We start from the raw sequence: 14,022 nt of genomic DNA on the forward strand, positions 1-14,022 counted from the left end.
TTTGGTTGGCCATCTTCCAGCCCGCTCAAGCTCTACTATATCTGTGGTGGCCATACTATGCACAAAATATCACTCTTTGAAAGGAGGAACTCAAAACCAATGGCGTAAAGTCTTACGTACATGACCACATGGCAATTCCGTGCAATTCTATTGGCAGCGTTTCCCAACCAGGGTTACATTGCTTGTTTACGTCCCATCCATTACACTGCTACGGTACTTCACAACAGGTTAGCAAGCATGTCATGTGTTTAACGCCTAACCGACATGTCAAGGATTGTCACGGATTTAGACTCTAAATTTTAGCACAATCCTTGGGCGTCCAGGTGCCAGAAGCCATGAGACAAATCAGTGGCCTCTATGGTCACTGGAGAGGGACCAGTGATGTCAATTATATATTTCACGGCTTCCTTATCAGCCACCACTTGGTCTTACTAGTCACGTGAGTCTCATGGCTAGGCCAAAGCACGTAACAGCGAGGGGACTGGTTGTGGACAGTGGAGCATTGGGGACACATGAGTAGGCTTTGCTTTTACATTCACTCCGGCCACACCGCGGCTCCAAAACCTGGTCAACACCATTAACTATGGGGTTAGGCCGATCCTAAATTTTGCTATGGCGTTCTATGACCCGCTAAACTGTATCAATGTGTAAATAGATGGGTTGGACTTTTTCAGCGGTGCCGTTCCCTATACCCGGTAATAATGGAATAATACGACGATAATAATGTTAATTAAAGATGTAAGAGGACTCCTAGTGTGGCGCGATGTATGGAAGGTCTCAATTGTGTGGTCACAAATAAAAGGTGGTCACAGATAGCGGTCATAACAGCCCACGTCCGTAATGTGAAGGTAATGATACGCCGGCTTATAAAAAGAGATTAGAAGAAAATGAGACCGCTATTAACACATAAATGAGTCACCGTTCAGACTGTGAATGTCACCTCCTAGTGTTATATTGTTTGCCAGAGTCATTTTTGGTAGCAGGCACCTGTTCATACTGCTGTGTGAAATAGGCAGCACACTGTATAAATTATTTGTGATCTAAGTAATAGGACCTGCTCCGGCCTACGCACTCACATAGCTGGCTTGGATTTGTGTGGCGGTATTTTTACTCCATAATGAAGGATTAGAGATCCTGCGAAGCGGCAGATGTTGCAGGACAACAATTACCAGCATGCTCTGCCTGGCAGCCTATTATGGGCAACAGCTCGTAACAGAAGGGACCAGCCTAAAGTACTGAATACGGAACTCCTCAAGGCCGAGGATTCTTGTGGCACGAACGCTGTTGTTTGGCCAAGGCGGCAAAAACTACGGAAAGTGGAGGGTATTCTAGCAAATTCTATCCATACATTGCAGATCTATACCCATAGCGGAAATGCTACGATTTCCAGAAACATTGCGTTTTTGGAAATCGCAGTGTGTCAATTATACCTACAGGAACGCCAGCGGTTTCCGTATAGAGCAGACAGTCCGCTACTTGGGGCCTTAGTCTAAAGGGTCTAGAACTGAAGTCTTTAAAGAAGTCGACAACTGAACTACTATCCTTAAGATAGGTCATCGAAATCTTATATCTTTCTTGTGCCAACAATGTCATGTTCAGCGGTCACATGGTACAGACGCAGCTCAGTCCTATGTAAATGGATGGGGCTAAGCTGCAATGCCATAATCCCTATCCAATGTACGGCACTGTGCTTGGTATTCAGTGAAGAGGCCGAAGTACTCTTCTCAATTCTGCTGTCTCTGCAGTCAGTTGATCTATGGGGGTCCTGCATATCAGACCCCACCAAATATTGATGACTAATAGTCCTAGGAATAGGTCATAAAAAGTTCAGATCCCTTTAAGAAGTTACATATCTGATCTGCGGTGGTCCGACGCCTAGGTCTACCACATATCAGCTGTTTGAAGAAGCCATGGCTACTTCCGTATATCGATGATGTCACATTCACGGTCACAGGGTAAAGTTGCAGCTCTGTCCCATTTAATCGAATGAGGCTGAGCTCCAAATCTAAGCTCATCTCCTACACAACTGTGTTTGGTATTCCGTGTAGAGGCCACAGTGCTTATCTGAACACTGCGGTCCTTCAAATAGCTGATCTATGGGGGTCCTACGTGTCCAGCCCCACTGATCATTTGAAGAATAGATCATCAATACTTCAGACCTTAAAGGGTACCTCATAGTATCAGAACCTCTTATTGATACAGGTTCAAGAAATAGCTAAAATGAAGGCCCAGAAGCACTGAGCCCGGCACTGTGCCCCTTCCTTTCTCTTTCTATGCTTGGCTCTCCTCCTGTGGTATACAGATCCATAGAAAGTATATACAATGTACACAGTCCAGTGACATTAATGTGACCACCTGTGAAAATCCAGAATAACCACCATTGGCAGAGCGGACCGCTGCGAGACGTGCAGGAAGAGAGGGGATGTTGTGATGATGATCACTGGGATGTTGAGCCATGCCGACTCCAGTGCCGTGGCCAGCTGCGCTAGGTTACGTGGTTGAGCATCCATGGTGCGAACAACCTGATCGAGGTGGTCCCACAGATTCTCGATTGGGTTCAAATCCGAGAAATTTGCTGGCCAAAGGAGTACAGTAAACTCATCCTGGTGCTCCTCCAACCACGCACGTACACTGCGAGCTTTATGACATGTCGCATTGTCCTGCTGGTAGATGCCATCATCCTGAGGAAAAACAATTCACATGTAGGGGTGAACATGGTCCGCAAGGATAGATGCATACTTGTGTTGGTCCAGCGTGCCTTCCACAATGATGAGTGCACCCAGATGGCTGATGACACGTGCCTTCTGCCATTGGTTATTTAACGTTGACGTCAAAAGTAGGCACTGGTCACATTAATATGACGGGACTGTGTACATCACATGTCAATCCACCCTTAAGACCCATATATACATGTGCTACCGATGTGGGGCTGAGTTTGCAGCTGAATACACTCAGATGACACTTGGATTGACATTCAAGTGCGTCGCGTGATGCATTCACATTTATGGGGACTTCCGATCCCTTCCATTTCGATGAAACAGAGCTGGATAGGATGGAACTAAATGGATCGGAAGCTCCTATAGTTGTAGATGCATCCCGTAATACCCACAGATGTCACTCCAAGTGTCAGCCAAATACATTCCACTAGAAATGAGCAAGTAGTATTCAAAACTACTGTTTCGAATACCTCGCTCCATAGGAATGAATGGGAGCAGCTGCGCGCCGGCCGGTACCGTTGGCCGGCGCTTAACCCCTTGTAGTGCGCCCGCTCCCATTCATTCCTATGGAGCGAGGTATTCGAAACTAGAGTTTCGAATAGTATTCGCTCATCTCTACATTTCATATCAAAAGCACACATGGGGCCTTATGCACACGAAAAACATGGCCGTTTTTATAGCATTGAATACCACGGTTGTATTCACACGTCCATTATTTAAACGGACAGTGGATAACATCAATCGACAAATAAGACATCTCCTATTTTTGCTCTTTTCATGGCCTGACAGACCCAATAGAAGCCAACATCTCCGTTATTAATGATCGTCATAATGGATTCGCCTCCAAGTGATGGCCTTTAAAACTGGATCAGTGGGTTGGATCAAAAACGGACATTAAAAACAGATGACAGACGGAAACCTTTACAATATCTTACATACATCTTGATAGAATCAGACACATTTGCAGGGGAATCTTGAGATTTGTGTATGGGTTTTGCAGCTGATCTGCGTATTTACCAGCTTCGTTCAATAAGTCCGTATTTCATCACGGTTTGCAAATCGCACCAATAATTGACGACCTGCTTCTTTTGCAGGATTGAACTCTTCACATGGAAAAAATCATATGCGTAACCTATACGCTAATGTTGCAGATTTTTATGTCTCAGCGACCCAAGAATTGGGTCAGTTTACAAGATGTCTCCATGACGGCTCCTCGCTGTAGCCCTGTATTTTCTGCATCTTGTATGGCTGGATGCGCCTCTGGTGATTTGGATAAGTTTCTTTTTTTTTTTTTTCTCGCTCCCTTTTGCACGAAGCTATCTCAGGCTCTCACCTCTGGAATCTGCAAGAGAATCTCCATGGCAACATAGCGTTCCCGTCCTCTTCATCAGATTTATCATACCGACAGGCACGACGCTAAGAGGATTGTGCAGCTCGCATATTAACTTCATCTAACAAATACCTTATCATCTGCAGAAGCTTTCCCTTATTGCATCTGGGCTAATTCTAATCGATATACTTGTCTGCGTACACATCAGAATTACCGTGTCTGGGATCAGCGTAATTGTATTCTTATGGTAAACGCCGCCCGCCATCTTGTCCATGGCACTCTTTATCACGTCCGACGCTATATTTTTATCATAATATTTGCATAAGATGATAAATACCAGAAAAAAAATGTATAGATTATGGTGATATGCGGGGGCCTCAGGATAGGGGATACGTTGTAGATTGGTAGGGGTCCACAGGACAGAAGATAAGGGTTAGAGTGGTGCCACAGGATGGGAGATAAGTTACAGATTGGTGGGTGGGGGAGCCACACGGTGGCTCAGTGGTTAGCACTGCAGCCTTGCAGTGCTGGGGTCCTGGTGTTCAAATCCCGCCAAGGGCAAAAAACCATCTGCAAGGAGTTTGTATGTTCTCCCCATGTTTGCATGGATTTCCATCCCATATTCCAAAGACATACTGATAGGGAAAAATGTACATTGTGAGCTCTATGTGGGGCTCATAATCTACGTTTAAAAAAGAAAAAAAAAAAAAAAAAAAAAAAGATTGGTGGGCGTCCACAGCGTAGGGGATAAATTGTAGCTTGGTGGGGGTCCACAAGATAGAGGATAAGTTGCAGATTGGTGGGCGTCTACAGGATAGGACATAAGTTGCAGATTAGTGGGCGTCTACAGGATAGGACATAAGTTGCAGATTAGTGGGCGTCTACAGGATAGGACATAAGTTGCAGATTAGTGGGCGTCTACAGGATAGGACATAAGTTGCAGATTGGTGGGCGTCTACAGGATAGGACATAAGTTGCAGATTAGTGGGCGTCTACAGGATAGGACATAAGTTGCAGATTGGTGGGCGTCCACAGGTTAGGGGATAAAATGAAGAATGGTGCTGGACCACAGGATAGTGAATAAGTTGGATTGGTTGGAGTCCACAGGATAGGAGAATAATTGTAGATCGGTGGTGGTTCACAGGATATCGGATACATTGTAGATTGGTGGGGTTCACAGGATAGGGGATTTGTTGAAGATTGGGGGGTCCACAGTATAGGGTATAAACTGAAGATTGGTGGGGCCAAAGGATAGGGAATAAGTTGAAGATTGGTTGGGGAACACAGGATAAAGCACAAGTTGCAGATTGGTGGGGGGTCCACAGAATAGGGAATAAGTCGAAGATTGGTGGGGCCAAAGGATAGAGAATAAGTTGAAGATTGGTGGGGGTTTACAGGAATAGGGGTAAGTGGTAGATCGGTGAAGATTCGACAGCTGGGGACTCCACTGAATAGGAGTCCCCAGCTGTCGAATCTGAATAGGGCAGTAGTCAGAAAGGTGTGACTTCGGCTATCTTTGGTGGTTCCATTGAAATGAATAGAGCACGAGTACTCATTCCCTACCACGGCTTCATTCTCAACTTATGCCCTATCATATGAATAGGGGATAGGTTATAGTAGTGTAAACATTCCCCTAAAGGAGTTGCCTCATGGTAGAAACACCTTTAGAATGAGGCCACTGACCCTGCCCAGTCTTGTCTACGCCTCAGTTGACACCACTATTCTCTTTATCCCCACACACAGTGATGATAGTACTCTTCCTATGTGTAACATACAGTGCTGAAAACTCCTTAGTGCCACATAGTATTATGCTCCCTTAGTGCCCCCACACAGTATAATGCCACCTGGTGCCACCACACAGTGTACACACGTTATAATGCCCTTTAGTGGCCCTGATATAGTATAATATCCCCTTAGTTCTCCCAACATGGCATATTGCCCTCCCACAGTTTAATGCTCCCTTTGTGATCTTCCCTTAGTATAATGTCCTATTAGTGCCCCCACACATTATAATGACCTTGCATAGTATATTACTTATTAGGGTCCCCAAACAGTATGATGATCCTATTAATGCCCCCACCTAAGATAATGCTCCTTGGTGCCCAACACGGTACAAAGCACCATTAGTGGCTTCCACGCACTATATTGGTGCTAGTGGCCACAGTAGTGCCCCCACCCCCGTACAGTATAATGACTCACAAAAATAAAAATTACCTTTAGTGTCCCAAAGCAAAGACAAAGGGAGAGGGATCTAGACAGCCGGCAGCCGCAATGGTCCATGTTTGGCCCCCGGTCCACCAGTTGAGTACCACTGGTGCATTGGCACCAGTCCTCAAATGGTAATACCCACTTGTCAATTTATTAATACATTTATAGGAGGAATAACACATGAGTAGTACAATGCAGAGTTATCACATAAGACGCTCCAGAACTGTATATACTGTATTTACAGGATCCGACATGGCAGGAGCGCTGTCATATCCTCTCTATATAATCTGCTGGTCTTAATACACGCCAATCTTCTGGTCTACGATTATACTGCGATTACGGGTTATCGGACGGCTGTACATATACTATTTTCAATTCCCTGGAGGCATTTTTGTTGATTGATCTATTTGTTGAACAGAAATCTTTTTTGTATCTCGGATATGTTTTGATAGAAATTGCTTGCGTGCTATTAGATGGCGGTGACATTTCATTCATCCTCCTGCTCACTTTACAGAATTACAAGCATTAGGAAGTTTAAGCAGTCACTTTGAAAAATGTACAATTACTTCTTACAGGGATTCGGAGACTTTCATATTGATGGCCTATCCATAGTTGTTACTCTAGTCCCGTATCACATTATTATACCCATGGCAATGGCTTGTTGGTGCCCCTGTTACCCACCACCCAATGTACTTGCCCCATCCACCCTCCAAGCTATACCCCTGACTATATGATATATCTAAAGTCATCCCTTATAATGTCTAATTATTAAATACTTGCACATTGTTCGTTTACACCGCCATCACTCAAGTCCGTTGTTCTGATCCAAAACATAATGGAAGCCTAACAAACCCCATTATACTCAAACAGTCCATCAGTGAGTCTTTTATTCTTTTCCCCTATTTAATTCTCCTCTCCTGGCATGGGAATTTATTTTTTTTTTAGGCTAGGTTCACAATGACGTTATTCAAGTTCATTGTTCTGATCCATCATTGGATCAGAGTAATGGACTGAAACACTGACAGAATGAATGGTGCAGGTGGAGGACCCTCCATCTGCATATCTCTCCATTGACTGTAATGTAAAATACAAGATGGAAGCTTGGTCTAAAAACCATACTTGCCAACTCTCCTGGGAGATTCGGGAAGCTACTAAGCAAATGGGAAATCTCCTGGCCTCCTAGATGACCCAGCAAATCAACCGGCCTCACAAAATTCTCCTGCCTCCTCTGGCCTAGCAGCCATTGGTCTTCCCCTCACTAAACTCTCCCCTCTACAATCTGTTCTGAATGCAGCGGCCAGGCTCATCTATCCGTCTAGACCAGGGGTCTCAAACTCAACTCAGCATGTGGGCCGCAGAGCAAGATCCCAGCCAGTCGGCGGGCCGCACTGTGGCAAATTTAGCTCCACCCACTTTTATGTTGACTCCGCCCATTCATTTTTCATGTGCCCCCACACTGTATAATCCTCCTACAGTCACCCGTAAACTATATGTCCCCCCTCCATCTTTCCCCCAGTTACATATACACCCTTCATCTGCCCCCAGATTCATGTCCCTCCATCTCTGCCCCCAGATTCATGTCCCCCCCATCTCTGCCCCCAGATTCATGTCCCCCCATCTCTGCCCCCAGATTCATGTCCCTCCATCTCTGCCCCCAGATTCATGTCCCCCCATCTCAGCCCCCAGATTCATGTCCCTCCATCTCTGCCCCCAGATTCATGTCCCCCCATCTCTGCCCCCAGATTCATGTCCCCCCATCTCTGCCCCCAGATTCATGTCCCCCCATCTCTTCCCCCAGATTCATGTCCCCCCATCTCTTCCCCCAGATTCATGTCCCTCCATTTCTGCCCCAGTGTCATGCCGTTCTCCCCCCTCCCTTCGTCTGCCCCCAGTGTCATGAGCCCCTTCAAGGACCTTTCACCATTTTGCCCACAGGCAGTTCTATATACTGCCGGAAAGCTGACAGTGCGCTGAGTTCAGCGCACTGTCGGCTTTCCCGATGTGGGCCCAGTGTGAAGAGCTTACGGTCCGGTACCGTAGCTCTTCTATGGTCAGAAGGGCGTTTCTGACAGTTAGCCAGAGACGTCCTTCTTCACAGCACACTATCGCGCTGTACTGTGAGAGCTGGGAGGAACGCCCCCTCCCTCTGCTCGCAGTACTCGTCCATAGACGAGCATTATCAGGGAGGGAGGGGGCATTCCTCCCCGCTCCACAGTACAGCGCGATTGGCTGTGCTGTGAAGAAGGACGTCTCTGACTGTCAGAAATGCCCTTCTGACCATAGAAGAGCTACGGTACCGGACCGTAAGCTCTTCACACTGGGCCCACATCGGGAAAGCCGACAGTGTGCTAAACTCAGCGCACTGTCAGCTTTCCGGCAGTATATAGAACTGCCTGTCGGCAAAATGGTGAAGAGTCCTCTTTAACATACAAAAAACACTTATACTCACCATCCAACGCTCCCCCGCCGCGCTCTGCAGTTTCACTAATAGACCTGTAGGCGCGATGTGATGACGTCACATCATCACATCGCGCCTATATGTCCACTAGTCGGAACGTAGCGGCTAGTGGATATAATCATCTCGCAATCTCGTATACAAGACTTCTTCCGAGCTGCACCACTTCTCTGGAATGCTCTATCCTGGACAATCAAATTTCTACAGCTTCAAGCGCATCCTAAAGACACATCTCTTCCTACCATACCCCACAGGATACAATGCCGCATCAGGCTGTAACTTTATATGTCTAGGCACCATCTGCACATTAAAGGACACGACTGGTGATGGCTCATACAGCTTTATTTATGTGTAATGAAAGTAATCTCTATCACAAAAGGCTGGACAACTGTATAAACAATGCTACCTCCAATACCACCCCTGCTACCTCTTGTGTCACCCCCTCTACCTCATAGACTGTAAGCTCTTGTGAGCAGGGCCCTCAGTCCCATTGTATGAACTGATTTACTACTCTGTAATGTCTCATTTTGTCTGTACTTGACCCCTACAATTTGTAAGATACTGCGGAATATGTTTGGGCTATATAAATAAAATGTATTATTATCACGTAGCCATGTCTACAAGTGGTGTGGCTTCAGCTGAACATATTTCTTCCCGACATCTCATGTCAAATTTTGGCAAGTATACTGTAGTAAAGAGGTCATCGCACACTTGCTAGAAAGGAACTTCAGTATAAACTGATCAAAAGGCTGAGAGCCTCAACGATCAATTTTAGTATATGGGAAAATCTGGCAGTAAGCATTGACTGGCAGTGCCCCTACAGGAGATATTAAGCATTACACAGTACCTATGTAAACAAATGGGTCCTGTGAAATGGAGGATAGAAGAAGTCCTCCCGAGTAAGGACTTGACAAGAATTAAGGATCCTGAATATAAGACCCCTCAATAACTCACTAACAGGATACATGGCAATGGGTTTTCTAAACTGGACGACCACTGTAAGCTTTATTTACAAGATGGAAAGCCCCTTTAAGAAGAACACAAGATAACGAGTGCCATGCCTCCGTGATGACACCCACAAAATGGCTGCCTCCACTCTGCGTGGGCAACAGGTAGGACTCGCATAACCTCGCACTGTTAAAATAAACACACAGAGGCAATTACTTACTTCATGAAGTGCTTCATTGTTGACGCCTCAGCAATCCAAGCGTAGAATCCTCAGCAATTTTCCCGATAATAGACTTGTGCCGACAGAATCTGAAAAGAGTCAGCGGGGAAGAGAGTTAAGAAGACAGAAAATGGCTCATTCTCCTGTGCCAGCTAGTCTCCAAATTTTAATTATTTTTTTCGCTTTTCTGTTCATTTACATAACTATTAATATTGTGATTTCAGCTCTGGATTCTAATTCGTTTCATTTTCCTTATATTTTGTATTTCCGTGAAACCATCACATGGACATATCTGGTTATAGATATAGAGAACAATGTACACGTATAGCAGAGGCGAGTTTGTCTATAAGCTCAATGGGGCGGATTTACTAATAGTGTCTAAGGCTCAGTTCACACCTGCAGATTCCGCTTAAAATTAACGGAAAGAAACGTTCTGCAAGGAAGACTTCTCTCTGCACCAGTTTCAATATAAATCCAGTGGAAACCGTTATCCCTATGAACCTTCTGCTTCCATTATACCTTTAGAGATACCACCGGCGTTCTCGTAAGTATAATTGACTTGCTGCATTTTCCATAACCGCAACGTTTTGTAACCCACAGTTTGCTCACTGCACGTAATTTTCCATAATGTGCAGAGATTGTAAAACACAGCGGAAAAACTGTGGCGTTTATGCCACGTGGGGCCCCAGTCTTAGTTAGTTGTTGGCAAATTTACGCCATCCTGGTGCATTTTGCTTGATAAATCTCCCCCAATAGTCTGTGGTGTGAAGTTGTATCAGAAGCAAACGGTAACATGTAAACCAAGCAGGTTACCTTAAAGGGGTTGTCCAGGATAACTCATTTTTTGCATGGAGGCTGGGGATGGTCATGTCCCCTGTGTCTCCCATCATGGTCCGGTCCTACTGCTTCTGGGGTCTTTTTTTGGCATAAGTCCACACCTCCTGTGACCATTGAGGCCAGTGGCTTACGTAAAGCAACCAGGACATCACTTGCAAACGTCAGCTGTGGTGTCCTATGTCCTTTCCTTAGGTCGTTGAGGCCGCTGATTGGCACTTGCGCCATAACAAGACCCAATGAGCATGACCTACCTCGACCTCTGTGCAAAAAACAAGTCATCCTGGACAATCCCTTTAATTTACTGGGGCCAATTTATCGACTCCTTTACATTACTTTCTGGCATTAATGGGTAACAACATGTGTCACATTCCCCATTCTGCGTGTCACTAAGGCCGGGTTCACATCTGCGTCCCGGCCTCCGTTATGCAGGAGACGGAAACCTGCAGTCATTTTTCAAACCCATTCATTTGAATGGGTTTGAAAAGTGTCCGGCCGTGAGCGCCCATGAGCATTTTGAGCTCTCCGTGGCGAAATGTTTTTTTTTTAACCGGACACAAAGTCGGACATGCAGTACTTTGTGTCCAGTTACAAAAAAACGGTTTCGCTGCGGAGAGCATAAAACGCTCACCGGCGCTCACAGCCGGACACTGTCTGTTGGGTTTCCGTTTACTGTCTGCAGAAGACGGAAACCCGACAGACGGAGATCGGGCGCAGATGTGAACGAGCCCTTACGGTGCCGGTTTCCTGGTGTGAGTTATATAGGAAATCTATTCCTGACTGGCATAGATTTCCATTCAAGTTGCAATGGTAGCAACTAAATACTAGACTCAGTACGGACTTCTTGACGTCAGACAATCACATGACTGGTGACGCCCTGTGCCCACGTCAAATCAGGCAGGTTAGGTTTAGGAGAAGCACACTGACTTATTGTAACCGCGCTTCTGCAAAAAATACAAAGGCGGAGGGTGTATTTGGCCCGATTCACATCTGCGTTTGGTATTCTTTTCGGGGAATCCGCATGGGGACCCCCCTGAACGGAATACCAAACTCATTGACATATGAGTCTCTCTGCTTCTCACTCACTACTCTTCCCCCACCCCCTCTCCATAGACTTCTATGAACTTAAGAAAGGTCTGAGCAGTGAAAGGAGCAGTTTAGCAGGCAGGAGAGACGATGGCAACAGAAGGATTTTTGTCTTCTCTTTAAAACTTCCCTTGTCTGCTCATAGTTTATTTACATCAGCATATTAGACAACTTGTAAGTGTCCCTGTATACTGCGTTTATGGTTTACAGCGCTGGTTTTGCAATGTCAATTTTGCTCACACAGTTTGCTACCACTACATGTACAGGCATCCGAAGATGTAATGCTTCACGCACAAACAGACCCTAGGGATGACAGCCGACTGATGGTTGGTCAATAGTAGGTTCCAATTACGGCTTACTGAAGTAAAAAAAAAAACACACAGAAAAGCGGCATTTAACCTAATGAGGTGAAATACACGTCAGTTGTATCCCCTGGGACAATGAATGTAATTACAGTAATACAATACAAGGTAAAAGTAACCGCTCTTTACTTATACATCAAATTAACTGAGATATATTAATATATGTACACACAGTCATGGTCGTAAATGTTGGCACCCCTGAAATTTATCCTGAAAATTAAGTATGTCTTCTAGAAAATTATTGCAATTACACAGTTTTGTTATACATATTTATTTCCTTTGTGTTTTTAGCAAAAAAGGGGAAATTGGACATAATGTTACACAAAAATCCAAAAATGGTTTGGACAAAATTAAAGTCAGCTTTTTAAAATTGTCAGTAAATAACTTTGTTTCAAGCATGTGATGGTCATTGCTAGTAACAGGTGTGGGCAATATAAAAATCACACCTGAAACCAGATACAAACAGAGAGAAGTTGACTCAATCTTGGCATTGTGTGTCTGTGTGTGCCACCCCATGGAGAACAGAAAGATAAGAGAATTGAAGACTTGAGAACAAAAATTGTGATAAAATTTCAACCATCTCAAGGTTATAAGTCCATCTCCAGAGATGTTGACTTTCCTTTGTCCACGGTGCGCAACATAACTAAGGAGTTTACAACCCATAGCATTGCAGCTAATCTCCCTGGAGGTGGACGGAGAGTTGTTTCACTGTCTCTAGCACTGGGTGACGACTGTGTGCAAGACATCATGAAATCTGAAGACTAACAATGGATTTTAGGTCTCAATGTAGGGCCCAGTGTCAGAAATCTGGATTTGCTTCCTAGGACATAGGTTTTCCAGCAGGACAATGACCTCAAACATTCTTGACCCACAACAGAAACATGAGTAGAACAAATCATAAGTCATTTCAATAATCTTCTGGGAGAAATATTTCATTCTCTGGAAAAATTTCAGGGGTGCCAAAACTTACGCCATGACTAGATGTACAGTGAAACCTCTTCAGTAGACTACTCTTTGAGAAGACCCCACCTCTTACAGTCCATTTATACTCCATGGAATACAACCAAAGACCATGACTTTGAGCAAATTTTTCAGTGCGAACCTCTTTGAAAACACCAGACATGAGACTTAGATACACTGTGAGACCAATATAGACACAACCCTATGCTATGCCACATCACTGGACTGCGGTAAGAAAGAGCAAGAGACTTGTAAGGGACATCAGGAAGATGTCACCAACATCACACTGGAGCAAAGAGCCCATATTGTAGTCAATGCCATCTGCCACTGAGGTGCGGGGCATAGGCAGCATCCAAGTGGACACTGATAAATTGCTTTATATCTCCCTATATTATAAAAATGAATTTCTGTCTGTCTGTCTGTCTGTCTGTGCTCTAATGCGAACCAAACGGCTGGACCGATCTTCACCAAATTTGGTACAGAGATACTTCAGATATCCGGGAAGGTTTAAGACGAGACTCCAACTCGCTCGGACGTACCGTTGCTGAGATACAGCATTTCAAACACAGTGGCCCCCCCCCTTAGCCAATACAAACCTGCAAGACTTTCACTCATATTCCAACTGCAATACACACGGTCACTCCACATGCACAATACAACACTGATATCCAAACTGAGATACACGCATCAGAGGATTAGATACACAGATCAGCACACAGTATCACACACCAGAGGATTAGATACACGGGTCTGCACACAGTCCCACAAACCAGAGAATTAAATACGCACATCTGCACACAGTTCCACACACTGAAGGATTTCATACGTACGTCTGCACATGGTTCCACATACCGAAGGATTAGATACAGGCGTCTACACACAGTTCCACACTCCAGAGGATT

At 45.0% G+C, this 14,022-nt stretch overlaps 1 protein-coding gene across 2 annotated transcripts in view; it reads right to left on the reverse strand.

Moving 5' to 3' along the window:
* ELMOD1 (ELMO domain containing 1) overlaps nt 1-14,022 on the reverse strand; it is a 77,259-nt gene that overhangs the window by 36,966 nt on the left and 26,271 nt on the right. For both annotated transcript variants that reach the window (XM_075266146.1, XM_075266145.1), the window contains exon 2: nt 9,879-9,967. Coding sequence is in view for 1 of the 2 variants with exons in the window: in XM_075266145.1 (XP_075122246.1) it covers nt 9,879-9,895 (17 nt within the window). In the remaining variant the exon portion in view is untranslated. The remainder of the gene's footprint in view (nt 1-9,878; nt 9,968-14,022) is intronic.

Source organism: Leptodactylus fuscus, chromosome 2, assembly GCF_031893055.1.
Source record: "Leptodactylus fuscus isolate aLepFus1 chromosome 2, aLepFus1.hap2, whole genome shotgun sequence".
NCBI classification, from domain to species: Eukaryota; Metazoa; Chordata; class Amphibia; order Anura; family Leptodactylidae; genus Leptodactylus; species Leptodactylus fuscus.